Source organism: Rhinopithecus bieti, unplaced genomic scaffold (assembly GCF_001698545.2).
Source record: "Rhinopithecus bieti isolate Rb0 unplaced genomic scaffold, ASM169854v2 scaffold_81617, whole genome shotgun sequence".
Lineage (NCBI taxonomy): Eukaryota > Metazoa > Chordata > Mammalia > Primates > Cercopithecidae > Rhinopithecus > Rhinopithecus bieti.
This window is the reverse complement of record NW_016841754.1, coordinates 1,216,668-1,232,874: the sequence shown is the minus strand read 5'-3', so window position 1 is coordinate 1,232,874 and position 16,207 is coordinate 1,216,668. Positions and strand designations below refer to the sequence as shown.

The following is a 16,207-nucleotide window of genomic DNA, read 5'->3' as shown; positions in this document are numbered from 1 at the left end:
ATTTATATAAATATATTTAATAAAAAGTTATCAAATATTTCAGCTTATTAGGAGAGAAGTGATCCCAAGTAATATCTTCTGTCAGTTGGTTCAGTGAACATTATCATAATTATAATATCCCTATGCAGGGAAGAATACCAACCCGGAGTGACAGAAACCACACACATGCCCCACAACAGGCCCTTAGTGAACTGATTTTAGGCCTAGGCAAATGGAACACTCTGAAGCCATTAAAACCTTCACTGTTTAAGAATATTGATGACATGTAGAAATGTCATTAAAACAATATGAAATTTTAAAGTAGCACATAAAACAATGTGGGTAGATAAATTACATGAATAAGAGTGGGTTTTTCTAGTGGTTGGATTGTGTTGGATTCCTATTCCCTTCAATGTATTCTTCCATATATTTCAAAATATCTGTAATGCCTTTAAAAACACAGTTAAAATATAATAGTGATGTAGAACCCCTGAAGCCCTGAGATCTTCAACAGCTGTAACTCTGTCCAAGATTCAGGGCAATAAAATTTAATTGTTTATTTATTAAATGAACAATTTCATTGTGCAGGGCCCCAGCCTCTTCCTCACCAAGTCCTCAGGATGGAAGCACAGACACCTATATAAAATCATATTGCCATATTTTTCTCACTTCATTTTAAAACTTTTTTTGCTAAAGATTTTTGTGTATCTATTAAGTATTCACAACTACTTCACAATCATAGTATTGGATCTTTGCTTGGCTCATTAGAAATATTTCACCTGTCACAGCAACTAAGTAGAAAATAAAAAACCCGTATTTGTAGTCTAAACAAAAAAACTATTAGAATTGGCCTGTGCTGACTAGTTATTGCCCCACAAATAACAATAGCAAGAATGAAAACAGGATGGGCATGGTGGCCCACGCCTGTAATTCCAGCACTCTGGAATGCCGAGCAGGGTGGATCACCTGAGGTCAGGAGTTCGAGACCAGCCTGGCCAACATGGCGAAACCCCATCTCCACTAAAAATACAAAAAATTAGTGGGGCATGGCAGCGGCAGCCTGTAATTCCAGCTACAGGGAGGCTGAAGTATGAGAATCACTTAAACCCAAGAGGCAGAGGTTGCAATTATCCGAGATCGTGCCACTGCATTCCAGCCTGGGCGACAGAGGGAGATTCTGTCTCAAAAAAAGAAAAAAAAAAAAAAATGAAAACAATAACAGTTTATACCTCTGGAGTGCTTTTTAACTTTCAAATACTTCCCACATTATGAAGGTCATATCACAGGGTGAGGAAGGCAATCCAGAGAAAGTGCCCAACAAATAGACAGATGGTAAGCAATCTGTCAATGTTGTCGTTGTATGGGTGACATCAACCCTTTTAAACTATCTTTTCTGTGCAGGCAAAGCCTTTCTTTTTGGAAAGAATTGCAAAACACAGAGTTCTGTATGTCAAAAGCTACAGAACAGACGTGGGAGTTTTCTCAGGTAGGCTGTAAGTTTTTAGGAACAACCAATTAATGTATAATTATTACGAATTAGTTTTAGTCTCCAAAACTTGCTAGTGCTTCAATTCCTTCAAAGTTTATAAAATACATAGTGCAGGAAATGTGCCTCTCATATCCAGATTTGAGACAGTGCATCTGCTTCCAATAGGTAGTAGGTTCTGTCATTACCACGTGGCTCCTCTATAGAGAGCCAGGCTAAAAGGAAGTGTCTGTGAAACAGTCCAGTAGTGTACAGACACAGACACTTCTTTTATTTCATAAGCATAATATTTAGTATTGCAGTAGGCATTAGAATTCAATAATTCTTTGTTTTGCAAAGAACCCAAAACAAATTTCACAGTAATTTCTTTTAAATTAAAACGTTTCTTCCTTCCTTAAAAGAATAAAATGTCTCCCTCTAGTGGACCCTGAATTCTAATGTTACTTAATTCCCATTTTGTTTTTATAAGACCAAGTCTACTTTGTAAATTTTACTTTCTTATGAAGTCAATGTATTCATATTAAAGCAATAAAATTGTATTCTGATTTAAATCTTATTCATGGACGAATCAATCTTAACTTGAGTAAGTCAATGGATTATACATAAAGGATAATTTTCACATAGTTTAAATTATTTCTATGCATAGCTCCATTTATAGATGCTGTACTCACGTCACTCTGGAGGTCATAGGCCTGCCGAGCATGGATGACATCGCTCTGGTCAGGCAGGCACGTCCACTGGTGCAGGTAGTTCTTGTAGTCCACGTCGCTGACTAAGGTCTGGCACTTCTTGGCCAACACCACCCCCAGCATGTCCACTGGGCTGCTGAACTTCGTCTTCCACTTCTCAAAGTCCTTTTTATATTCCCTGTCACTCTGGATCTTGGCCACATGCATGGACCACATCATCTTGGGGTCATCTTCAATGTTCCGGGCTCCAATGTGGTGGCCAAGTTGCTTCCGGTAACCATCTTTATATTTGTACTAAAATGAAAATGCACAAATCAGGTTTTTTTGGTAACCCTTTAGAGGCTACAAGTTTATGCAAAATCAATTTGCTTACATCATAGTTCAACTGAGTTTCGTTAATAAGCACTAACTCAAGCCAGTATCCTGGCCTTCATTCTAGAAGCCTTTATGGAGGTAGAAAAATAGATGGAATTCACGTAAGTGTAGTGTATACCCCAAGTAGTCACCTACAGCCTGGTACGAAGGGATACCTCTGAAAACAGGAAGTGAATATGTGGGGAAAAGGTCACCTGTGGAAGTCAGGGAGAGAAGATTTGAAGCAGGGAACCTGTAGAATTGGATTCTATGCACTAACAGCATGTCAGGAAGAGGGTGCACTTGGTGGAATAGTGTCTTTAATAAACAGTAAAATGAGAGACTGATTCCTGCAAGGACTACCTGTAGTAGCAACAGAGGAGAATGTTTTATTATTATTATTATTTTTACTGGATTCATGCATTCAATGGCAATGGCAAGCTTTTGGCATCATTTTGAAAACTGACTGTACTTGTAAAACTGACACAGCAACCCAACTGGTTAGATCATGCTCTTAATAAGGTCATGGGTTCTAGCCTCACATGTGCCAACAATGTTTTTATTATACATGTCCAGTGACTTCATTCTGGAATCTAAGCCAGTTATCCAACATACATGCTTCTAGTCTCAAAGACAGCTGACTGAGAAAGTGTAGGTGAGTCAGCAAAAGGCAATATGGTACAGTGGAAAGGAATGAGATTGTTCAGAGTCTCAACTCCCCCACTCACTAGGAGTTTGATTTTAGGCAAGTTGTTTAAACAATCCACAAAATGGGGATAATGATGATATCTACATCCTAGGGCAATTATGAAGAGTAAGTGAGACAATGCATGTAAAGCTCTTAGCAAAGAATTCTCAATACTTCTTGGTTATTATTATCTCATTATTTATTATTGTTAGCGTAAGTCCATTTGCTGGGAGGGTCCAACATACATAAAGTTGAGTCACTAACGTAAGATTCCAATATAAAGGACAGCAAGTGGGCCTTGATTTTTAGAGCAGTCATTTGTTCCTCAAGAATCCCTGAGGCACCAGAAAAGGATGACAGTGGCTAGGAGCTATTGTTAAGAGTGTGACCTTGGCTGGGTGTGGTGGCTCACGCTTGTAAAACCAGCACTTTGGGAGGCTGAGGCAGGTGGATCACCTGAGGTCAGGAATTTGAGACCAGCCTGGCCAATATGGTGAAACCCCATCTCTACTAAAAATACAAAAAATTAGCTGGGCATGGTGGTGAGGGCTTGTAATCCCAGCTACTCGGGAGGCTGAAGCAGGAGAATCGCTTGAATCCCGGGCGCGGAGGTTGCAGTGAGCTGAGATCATGCCATTGCACTCCAGCCTGGGCAACAAGAGTAAAACTCTGCTCAAAAAAAAAAAAAAAAAAAAAAAAAAAAAAAAAAAGAAAAAAAAAAAAAAAAAAAGAGGGTGACCTTAGAGTCAGTAAGCCACCGTCTGGTACTGGTCAACCTGCCTTCTTCTTCATAAGTCCGAATTTCAATAGCAAGCGCACATGTGTTTTAAATACGTATGTATTCAACATGCTTACATAAAAGCCAGGCCCTGAATCTCACTGGCAGGAACCTACGGCGTATGAGGTTTTGCTTATAAGCTGGTGATAATTCTTACCTAAGCATCTCCAAGCCTGCCCAGCTTCACTCTAACAGCTGTCCACATGAATGAATCTTTCTCTCTACTTCTGGCTTGATCAGTTTTCACAGAAGATGCCTGTGTCTACAGGTTACAGACCCCTCTTTATAGAACAATCAAGATTTTCATCCCTTAGAACTGAGCGCTTTTGAAATATCCACACACAACGAGTATATCAGGATATGTTTTCCAAGCATCTAGAAAAGTTTTTTCTAAGATTTAGTTCGCAGTGAAAATGCCACATTAGATGATCAACATACTCAGAAACGCATTGACAACTCACGTCCACTTGATGATGTCCCTGAGCCTGGCCGCCCACGATGGGATTGCGCGTCACTTCGCAGATGTCATAGCCCTTTCTTCTTTGGCCCTTCTTCATGAGCCAAGTTTGTACAGAGCTAAATTTGGGGTGGGGGGGAATTCAGGATGCTGACATTGTACATTATAAAAACTGAAGAGGATTAAGACAATTCACTAAGCTTCTCCACAGACAATGCCTATAATAATCTTACTTTTGTTGGAGTTCTAAGCCTTCTTACATGCTGCTGCAAGTGAAGACTCGAAAAATGAGGCCCAGGTGCGCGTGGCCCTCACCACCTGCTAATCCCAGCACTTTTGCGAGGCAGAGGCGGTTGGGGATCACCTTGAGGTCAGGAGTTCGAGACCAGCCTGACCACATGGTGACATCTCTACTAAATATAAAAAAAAAATTAGCTGAGTGTGCGTGTGCAGCCCGGGCGTTGGCGCGGCAAATCCCAGCGTTACCTGGGAGACTGAGGCCAGGAGAATTTGCTTGAACCTTGCGAGCGGAGGTTGCAGTGAGCTGAGCATTGGTGCCAGTTGCCACTCCAGCCTGGGCAACAAAGTGAGCGAACTCCATCTCAAAAAACAAAACAGCCAGCGCGCGTGCTCAAGCCTGTAATCCCAGCACTGTTGGTGAGCCCCGAGGACGGCGCGATCACGAGGTCAGGAGATCGAGACCATCCTGCGCTAACACGGTGCAAACCCCGTCGTGCGTTCTAAAAGATACAAAAGAAAACTAGGCAGGGCGAGGTGGCGGCGCCTGTAAGTCCCAGCCTTACTCGGAGCCCTGAGGCAGGAGAATGCGTGAAACCCGGCAGGCGAGCTTGCCAGTGAGCTGAGATCCGCCAGCTGCCACTTCCCAGCCTGGGCTGACAGAGCGAAGACTCCGCTCTCAAAAAAAAAAAAAGAAAAAGAAAAAAAACAAAACAAAACCAAAAAAAGGATACCCATGAAAACCAATGCACCTTTAGTTTTACTTTAAAATTACGTTGAATTAAGTATATATACATATTATAGGTTGTTTTAAAATGTTTAGTTAAAAGAATAAATCTGGTTTAAAAATCATAGGAAAACATAAGCTGAAACTCATAGGTCTAGTGTGGTAAAATGTGGGTGGGAGGGAAAGGCTTAACTGTTGATCATGGCAATCAATTCAACTCACATTTATTCTGCCCTGACACTGTGTCTCTGACTGTGTGGGGTACTTGGGAATCAAAGATGAGGCTGAGACCCCTCTCAGCCTAAAGGTTCCTGGGAGAACTGATGGAGAGACTGATAACCTATGGAAGCAACTGCTGAAAAGTCAAACCACATTAATAATGAAGAGCTCCAGGAAGGAGTCATTTATTCTGCATTGAAAATCAGGGAAGTTCTTGCAGATGGGGTGACCATTGAGTCAGGCTTTGAGCAGAGTTTCAGTAGCCTAAGGTGGCTTCAAGGGCAGAGGAAATCACGTGAATCAGGCACCACTGTGGAGGAGAAGCAGAGGGGTGTTGAAGGAAGTGGATGAAGCCCCAGGGAGGAGTCGCTGGAGAGGGCTCAGAATAGCGCGGAGTCGGACTGTGAATGCCTGATTCTAAGAAGTTGGTGTCTAATTCTACAGAAAATAGGAAAGCAGCCAAAAAGCTCTTTTTTTTTTCTTTAACACCAGAGGGAAGCACCCATGGCAGTGTCCCAGTCTGGGTGGATGCAATAGGGGGTTGCAGATGAAAGGGGGAAGGGCACCTGGGCCTCCTGGAACTGGCAGCCAAGTAGCTGCACTAACACATCTCTGAGCTTTTTCAGCAAAGACACAGTTGAGAATTCCAGAAATGCTGACTGGCTAGACATGGTGGGGAGGGGGGCCCTTTGTTTCCTGAAATTCCTGCACATATAATGCATGGTTTCCTGGAACAGGACCTATATTATAGGTTTGGCTAATAATTCAATCCTTTCTGACTAGGGAGTAAGACTTGATGTTTTTAGTTTTTGGTGACAATTAAGACCTAGCTATATAAGCACTAAAATTATAGTCTCATTTCCAAAATAAAATTACTTAAGATGGTGGCAATTCCACCTAAATTCTCTCAATTATGCTCTGTATGTTGTTGATTTATGCTGCCAAAGAAACAATATTTTCCTTGCTGGTGGCACAAAGCCAGGTGAAATAACTAACACATCAGCTGACAGAATCTTAGATTCACAAAAATCTCCACAGGCTTATACCCACAGGCTCAGTCTAAGAAGAAGAAATTACAGAGATAAATGCCAATCTTTGAACAGAGATAAATTACCAAATGCATAAACGCAGGATGGAAGATACCTAGCTTTAGCCCACATAAGAGGTCTTAGAGTTTAAGTTGGTCTCAAGTTCTGTGTGCACCAGCAGTGACAGCTGCCAATGTACCCTGGGAGCACAGGATGCAGAATAGAGGTCAAATGTCCAGAAGAGGAAATACGATAGTTAAGTGTATTCTATGCCAGTCATTCCCCACTCATAGTATTTTGCTCAGTTCTGAGAGTCACATTTTAGTAGTGATGTCATGTGAGGAATGCCCAGGAGCTTGGGATATTGAAGGTGAACCTGGGGTGAAGGCGGCAGGGGAGGCACCCTGGTGCTGCCCTCCATCTCTAGGGGTCGGCACAGATTTGTTCTGTGCAGCTTCAGAGGACTACGTGAGTTTGCAGAGAGAAATGTTGTGATTCAATACATCAGAAGGTTTCTCATAAATTTTCCAGAACAAATGGACTGATTTATGAGATCAGCTCCTTGTCATTGGGAATCCTTAAGCAAAGACAGGTCAAAAACCTATTTGTGGGGAGGGGGACCTTTGCACTAGGGTGGAGGTTTGACTCTCCGCCTAAGCATCTGTGATTCTGGAATGATGGCACGTGGCCCTGTGCACACTGAAAGTGAAAGGAAATGGGCTTGCTAATATATACACTGACAGGTATTTCTCTCTCTCTCTGTGTGTGTGTGTGTGTGTGTGTGTGTGTGTGTGTGTGTGTGTGTGTGTATGTGTGTTACCTGGTGGTACTGTGGATTTTAGTTCTTGCCTTTAATCTTATACACTAAAAATCTGAAATTTCGATCCTAAACCACACTTAGGAACAATATATAGAAAATATGTTTACCAGTTACGCTTCAGCATAAAGGGGAGATACATGTATAGGTCAATTGCTAATTTCCTAATTTCAAAAAATGATAAAAGAAAATGGTCTACATAATCTCATGGTTACAGCTTAAATAATTAGTTCTTGTCATTTGTATTTCCTAAATGATAATTCATATTGCGTAAAGTTTGACATTTATGATGGTGATTGAGAAATGCAAGAGTTGTTATTCACATGAAGCATGAAAAAGATTCTTTCTAAAGCTGTCATTTGGTATCACATCACCACACAGTAGATCAACTGAAATAAGCAGCAGCGTGCAAATGTCAAAGAATCTGCTCTCACCTCACTGTAGTTGATTTTGTTCGTTCTTGCCAACGTAATTTCTGGTGTATCAGGCATTATGTGTATCTGCGTCTTGTCTTTGTCCCAGGCTTCTGTGTATAAACGCTATCAAAGAAAATACACAAATTCATCAGGAAAAAAGTTCTGTGTATAGTTAACAGGAATTTTAGGGCCACAAAAACTTTAAAAACAAAAAAAGAAGAGGTTATGGATCTTATACACATTATGTGTTTTATGCACATCTTCAAGTAATAAGATCATAGTGGAACATGTACTTATAAATGTCTTATAAATCTGAAATATATGTTAACAATTAAAAGGAAAATGAGAATAAGCATATTTTGTGCAGATTATTTTTTCATAAAATATGCCACTTTATCAAAACCAGGAAACGATAACTGAAGTAAATATCAAAATATACATGATATATATCAGTTATTAATAGATGACAAGACAATAGATAGACAGACAGACAGATAGATAGATGCTTTTTATTGCTCAATGCTCTTTCTTTCCTAATTAATGTTTCTTTTGTGTTGATTCAGCTTTAGGGGCCCCACTTTGATTCTCAATTTTGAAGTCTCACCTTGTTCATAGTGATGGCATTATTTTTGGCCAACACTTGTTCCAGAGAGTCAGTCACACTGGTAAATTTGAATGTGTCTGGAGGCTGGCGATAGATTTTATCACTCAAAATTTCAGTTGCCCTTTTGCATTTTTCCACATCCAAAGAGCCAATGGGCACCCAGCCGATGCCTCTCATCCACTGGAGATCAGACTTGTACATATTCTGTTGACACAAATAGTCAATAAATATTTATCTCTGTGTTAGCAATGCATTTTCATCTGAAGGATAAGAGATCAAGTAAAAGTATTCTCAAAATTTAGTTTGGGGGATGGGCCAGGTATCACACAATATTCCATTTTGGTCTGAAGGGTTAAAGGATTAAAATACCTATGGATAAAGGCATGCTATTTGCCTCCTGCAGGGGCTGGTGAGCTTGTGCCATATATTGCCATTTTCTCCAAGGGGTATTAAATAATTTCCCACCTCTGCACGTTATTATGACTCTCAGTACTCACATCGCTCTGGAGGTCATAGGCCTGCCGAGCGTGGATGACATCACTCTGGTCAGGCAGGCACGTCCACTGGTGCAGGTAGTTCTTGTAGTCCACATCACTGACTAAGGTCTGGCACTTCTTGGCCAGCACCACCCCCAGCATGTCCACTGGGCTGCTGAACTTGGTCTTCCACTTCTCAAAGTCCTTCTTATACTCCCTGTCACTCTGGATCTTGGCCACATGCATGGACCACATCATCTTGGGGTCATCATGTATAGCTCGGGCACCAATGTGGTGGCCGAGCTGCTTACGATAGCCTTCTTTGTATTTGAACTAAAAGAAGAAAAAGATAATCATCTGCTTTAACTTTTAGTAAAAATCAATCACTAAGCCTAACTTTCTCTATTTAAAAAATAATTTCCCTGAATATATAAATTATATGATAGATGTAGAAACCATTTAGAAAATAAATGAAATATATGTCATATATCATCACATATGAAATATATCTCTTCTATAAAATATATATCATATAGATAGGCATTACTTTAGTACATTCTTTAATGTTAAAGTCATTCTATTAGAATTTAGAATTTGTTTTTAAAATATTTAATTTTCAGATATATAAGTTTCAGGAGATTATGCTGCAATGACAATGACAATAAAAATGAAATTCTCCTGCATGGCTTTTGTATGCTCACTGATCCAGAATTTCATTGAGTATCTACTATGTGTCAAGCACGATTCTAGATAAGCAATGCAGATTCAATAAGAATTGTCTCTGCCTGCAAAGAGTGTCTGTATATTTATACACAGAAAAAATAAATTAAGATGTCATTCTGCCACTAAAATAATTCTTTATGATTCGTGTGTGAAAATATAATTAGAATAGAAGTCATACTGTATATGGGTTTGTGCCTGCTCTTTTCAGTTATTATATAAGCATTTCTATGTGTCATTAAATAGTCCTTGCACACATGACTTTTTTTTTTTTTTTTTTTTAGAAAGCTTCTCTCTCTGTTGCCCAGGCTGGAGTGCAGTGGTACAATCGTGTCTCACTGCAACCGCCAACTCTTGGGCTGAAGTGATCCTCCTGCCTCAGCTTCTGAGTAGCTAGCACTCCAGGTATGCACCACCACACCTGGCTAATTTTTAAGTTTTTTGTAGAGATAGTGTCTTGTTATGCTAAGCAGGCTGGTGTCGAACTCCTGCCCTCAAGTGATCCTCCCGCCTTGATCTCCCAAAGCACTGAGATTACAGGTGTGAGCCATGGTGCCTGACCTATACGCATGATTTTTAATGACAGCAGGTATTTTATTATATGGTATTTAACCCTTCTGTGATTGTCATTTATTCTTAAATTATGATTACTTTCCATATTTTGGAAATAAAGAAAAAAATCTAGAGTTTTTTTTTTTTTTTTTTACTTCATAGACAAAAGAAATGGAAAGATAAAAATTTTGGCTGGGCGTGGTGGCTCAAGCCTGTAATCCCAGCACTCTGGGAGGCCGAGATGGGTGGATCACGAGGTCAGGAGTTGGAGACCATCCTGGCTAACTTGGTGAAACCTCGTCTCTACTAAAAAATACAAAAAACTAGCCAGGCAAGGTGGCGGGCACCTGTAGTCCCAGCTACCCAGGAGGCTGAGGCAGGAGAATGATGTGAACCCGGGAGGCAGGGCTTGCAGTGAGCTGAGATCCGGCCACTGCACTCCAGCCTGGGCGACATAGCGAGACTCTGTCTCAAAAAGAAAAAAAGAAAAAAAAAAAAAAAGATAAAAATTTTTAGAAATGTGAGCAAATCCTTTTTTTATTATACTTTAAGTTCTAGGGTACGTGTGCACAACGTGCAGGGTTTGTTACATATGTATAACATGTGCCATGTTGGTGTGCTGGCGCACCCATTAACTCCGTCATTACATAGGTATATCTCCAATCCTATTCCCTCCTCCCTCCCCCCACCCCACGACAGCCAGTGTGTGATGTTCCCCACCCTGTGTCCAAGTGTGGTCTCATTGTTCAATTCACCACCTAGAGTGGTGAGAACATGCGGTGTTTGGTTTTCTGTCATTGCAATAGTGAGCAAATCCATCTTTTAAAGAAAGCAAATATTTGTAGCCCACGACTGAATATGGAAACAAGCATATGCTCCATATGAATCGTTGAACTTTGAATAATGTGTCCTATAATTCAGCCCTTGTAGATTCATTGGTTCATACAGCATAGGTTGGGTTTTGAAGGAACCGTACAATAAGTTCAATTGTATATGAGAAATACATCATTGGAAAAGCCAAAAAAATTATATGAACTATAGTCAGGTATCTAATACTTTTGTTCAGCAAGAAATGGACATGTTTTGAAATGTATGTTGCTATGGACTCAACCATAACTAGAATTTGGCCTTTGTGTTGATAACTCTATTACCATTATTTTAAACCATTCATTGAAACAATAAACTGTTAGCAACAGCTTTAACCTCATGGCTTACTTGTGCCACTGTAAATCCAGGAGAGAGAAATAAACCTTTGAGCCACAGCTAAGGCAAAGAACTTTCCAAGTATACTTACTTCACTTGCAATGTCTCTGGAGGCCTTGGCTGCCTTGATAGGAATGGCATCTACCCGCATATCATAACCTCTCCTCTTGGCTTCTTCTAGGCCAAGCTTATATAGTTTCTAAAACAGACATTAATAATAAGTTAGATTTATAAAGTGCATTGTAAGGAAAATGTATCATGCACTATGAATATATTGCTTACCTCACTGTAATTTACTTTGTTTTGTTTTGCTAATAAAACTTCAGGGGTGTCTGGCATAATGTGGACAGTGGTTTTATCCTTATCCCAAGCTTCTGTATAGAGGCGCTAAGAGAAACAGAGAGACATGACTGGTACAGGCCAGTAATAAATAGACACATGCAGACAGTCTGATTTTTAATGAGAATCAAGAAATTCAGCTCAGTGAATTGGTATTTGTGACATTTTCAGGTCTAGATGTCTTGTGTCAATAAGAAGCACAATACTTTAAAACCACGTTAGTACCAAGCAAATGAATCGAAAATAAGTTTTCTTTTATAGAAACAGATTTCAGTGTTTCCATAAACAAAAAAATTAATAACCTCCTCAAACAAAGACAAGACTTACATGATTCATGGTAATAGCATTGTTTTTTGCCAAAACCATTGGTATGGAATCCATAAGGCTGGAAAACTTAAATTTATCTGGGTGCTGACGGTAAACGTGGTCACTCAAAATCTGGGTGGCTCGTTTGTTTTTCTCATCCTCGAGAGAACCACTAGGCATCCAGCCAATGCCTTTTAGCCACTGAAGGTCTGACTTGTACAAATTCTGAAAGTGCAAGTGACAAATTTGTCATAATTAAATCATCTATCATAATTTGTCATAATTAAATCATTTGCCCCAAATAAAGTTCATATTATATTATATATTTTTAATACTTGAATTATTAGAAAATTCTAAATTTTGGTATGAATTATAAATCAACAAAATGTTCAGATTAAAAGCGTATTTTGAAAAACATTTTAAACAGAAGCACATAGAAAATGACTCAATCCTTTGATTGTCTAGCTCAACAATCTAGAGGCTTCTACCAAAGCAATGGGTCTTTGCTGGCTCTTTGGGGATTAATGTTGTCTCCAGATGTTTGGGTGACTAGATGGGGCTTGGGCATTAGTCCAGGGTAATTGTGTAAACTCAACTCCCCTCACGACAGGACTCTGATACTTTAAAAAGCAGACATCATGTTTTGTTGGCCAAAGGAAAATCTTAGACTCACGTCACTCTGGAGGTCATAGGCCTGCCGAGCGTGGATGACGTCGCTCTGGTCGGGCAGGCATGTCCACTGGTGCAGATAGTTCTTGTAGTCCACGTCGCTGACTAAGGTCTGGCACTTCTTGGCCAGCACCACCCCCAGCATGTCCACTGGGCTGCTGAACTTGGTCTTCCACTTCTCAAAGTCCTTCTTGTACTCCCTGTCACTCTGGATCTTGGCCACATGCATGGACCACATCATCTTGGGGTCATCTTCAATGTTCCGGGCTCCAATGTGGTGGCCAAGCTGCTTGCGAAAGCCTTCCTTGTACTTGTACTAAAGAAAAAAAAATGTGTCTTATTCCTTTCAAAATTAACTTCTGTTGCCATCTTTGTGGCAAATTACAAAGCGCATTAACTCTAAATATTTTACTAAGCCTAGAGAGCCAAAGACTTCAGTCTTTTGATAAGAAAGATTAAAGGCTAAATTCAGCTATGAAATTCCATACATAATAAATGCATCCTTGATCTTATCCTCATCCCACACTGCATGGGATCATTTTATTCCATTGTAATTTGTTGCCCCTTAGATTTTGTTCAATTTAAAATTAAATTGAGACTGCTTTGAAGTGATAACTTGCAATCATATCATTATCAACAAAGGATAAAATCTTACTTCACTGGCAATTTCCCGGGAGGCTTTTGCTGCTTTGATTGGTATGGCATCAACAGGAAGATCGTAACCTTTTCTCTTCAGCTCCTCATAACCCATTCGGTAGAGTTTCTGTTAAGAAATGAAGATCACTATGTTTCCCATAGACAAATATAGCATAATGATCAAATGTGCTAAATATTTTGAGTTCATGAGAGTAGCATCTGTGCCCTAGAATACTCAAATGTAGAAATTATGCCCATTGATTGCTAATGATCCTGTTTTAAACTTTAAAGCTCTTCAATTACCTAAATCAGCAAAATTGTCAGCTCTTCCCAAATACAGTCATGCATTGGTTAATGACAAAGATACATCCTGAGAAATGTATTGTTACGTGATTTTGTCCTTGTGGGAACATCACAGAGTGTACTTATGCAATCCTAGATGGTACAGTCTACTACACACCTAGGCTATATGGTATAGCCTATTCCTCCTAGGCTACAAACCTGTAGAGCATGCTAGTACAGGCAACTGTAACACAATGGGAAGTATTAATATTTGTGTATCTAAATATGGCTAAACATGGAAAAGATACAGCAAAAATACAGTATGATTATGGTACTATGTTATGGGACCACCATCCTGTATGTGTGCCTTTGTTGGCCAAACTGTTGTTATACAGTGCCTGTCTATACTTGCAAGAATCAGGCAGAAGTAAAACAATAGAGAAATGAAATGGATTATTATTTAGGTGCTGTTTTTCAATTCACATTGACTCTTTCATTAGAAGTTTTTGTTAGAAAAGAGCTATGGCTTTTCATCTAATTCTTCTAATGAGGAAAAATCATGCCTAAGGGGTTATCTCTTCCATGTAGCTGATGCATTGTGAAGTAGTCTGTCTCCCAATATGGGACCATCCAAAATAGGATCCACATCTATAGGTAAGATACTGAGTCCACCATAATTTCTAAAACTTAAGATGTTTTGAAGAAAGTTTAAATAATGAATTTTAAAAGCTTAAGCGAAAGAATGTTTTTTTCAGATCTGTGACATAACTTAAAAATTGAGAATATAATTTAAATGTACTTTTATCCAGAAACCAGATTATTTAAAGTGCCTGTTGATCTTGGACTTGTGTTTATCTGTTAGTCCTTCGTAGCATTACTTTGATACATTCTTTAATGTTAAAGTCATTCTATTACAATTTAGAATTTGTTTTTAAAATATTGAATTTTCAGATGTATAAATTTCAGGAGATTATGCTGCAATGACAATGACAATAAAAATGAAATTCTCCTGCATGGCTTTTGTATGCTCACTGATTCAAAATTTCATTGAGCATCTACTATGTGTCAGGCACGATTCTAGATAAGCACTGTAGATTCAATAAGAATTGTCTCTGCCTGCAAAGAGTGCCTCTCCACACTGGGAAAAGCAATACAAGCCATCACCTTGTGATGATATGTATAACAATGGACTGCAAGGAACAGAGAATACAGACTCCCCATTCTGCCTGACACAGTGAGTACTAACATTTCGATGTTCAATCTAAAAGCCACTAAATAAAGAGTCTAAGTCATATATAGTTCATTAATTACAATAATTCAGTGATTCAAAGAACTTCCAGACAACTTCACTGACTTAGAAACAATTAAAATGAGCTTTCTGAAAACACATGCTGAATTTGAAAACTTACATCACTTGTGTTGATTAAATTTGCTTTAGCCAGAACAATGTCAGGCGTATCAGGCATGATGTGGATCTGAGTCTTGTCTTTGTCCCAAGCTTCTCTATAAAGTCTCTAAAATAAGAAATAAGTATTTTTCAGTGGTGTTGTTAGATTAGTGAATGACACAGTTGGCTTCAAACAGAATTGCTGATTTCATCTGAATTAAACATTATACAGAATTGATATCATAAGTAGACAACATAAGCAGAAAATAGATGCATTATTTCTTGATTTACCTGGAACATAACTGCCTTTCAAAACGGAGATTATGGGTCACATTTTCAAAGTTACAGAAAATCCTGCCTACAAGAAATCAATCTAGGTAATCACATGCTTTGCCAATATTATCAAATGAAACAGGCTTCTCCATCTTTCAGGTTGTGTCTCTCAGTGTTTAATTGAGGCAGCCCTTGCCTTTTCAAAAGCTGTCTTATTCAAAGTGTGCCTAGAAATCAGGGAGTTTTATTTCCTATGTGGCTGTTGTTATTATTATTTTGACACAGAGTCTTACTCTGTTGCCCAGGCTGGAGTGCAATGGCACAATCACAGCTCACTGCAACCTCTGCCTCCTGAGTTCAAGTGATTCTGGTGCCTCAGCCACCTGCGTAGCTGGGATTACAGGCAAGCACCAGCATAGCAGGCTAATTTTTATATTTTTAGCAGAGACAGGGTTTCGCCATGTTGGCCAGGATGGCCTTGAACTCCCCATCTCAGGTGATCTGCCCGCCTCAGCCTCCCAAAGTGCTGGGATTACAGGTGTGAGCCACTGTGTCCATCTTCCATGTGGCTTATTATTTATAGTTATACCTCACAATCATTGTGAAAGATTAGGATTCCCAAAATGATTTTTTTGGGGGGAATTTATCAAAATCTCTTGGATGTCCCAGAGCCATCCTTATGTCTCTTCAACAGAAGACAAGGGGATCCAAACAAAAGTTTCATTGACTTACTAAAATTAGGATTTTTTTTTTTTTTTGAGACGGAGTTTCACTCTTGTTGCCCAGGCTGGAGTGCAATGGCGCAGTCTCGGCTCACTGCAACCTCCACCTCCCAGGTTCAAGCAATTCTCCTGCCTCAGCTTCCCAAGTAGCTGGGATTGCAGG

General features: G+C 39.5%; 1 protein-coding gene across 1 annotated transcript in view; it reads right to left on the bottom strand.

The window, feature by feature from the left end:
- NEB (nebulin) overlaps nucleotides 1–16,207 on the bottom strand; it is a 236,581-nt gene that overhangs the window by 132,031 nt on the left and 88,343 nt on the right. Inside the window, 10 exon segments of the mRNA XM_017866068.1 lie at nucleotides 2,137–2,448; nucleotides 7,894–7,998; nucleotides 8,480–8,683; nucleotides 8,977–9,288; nucleotides 11,522–11,629; nucleotides 11,713–11,817; nucleotides 12,097–12,300; nucleotides 12,749–13,060; nucleotides 13,400–13,507; nucleotides 15,072–15,176. Of these exon segments, the coding sequence (XP_017721557.1) occupies nucleotides 2,137–2,448; nucleotides 7,894–7,998; nucleotides 8,480–8,683; nucleotides 8,977–9,288; nucleotides 11,522–11,629; nucleotides 11,713–11,817; nucleotides 12,097–12,300; nucleotides 12,749–13,060; nucleotides 13,400–13,507; nucleotides 15,072–15,176 (1,875 nt within the window).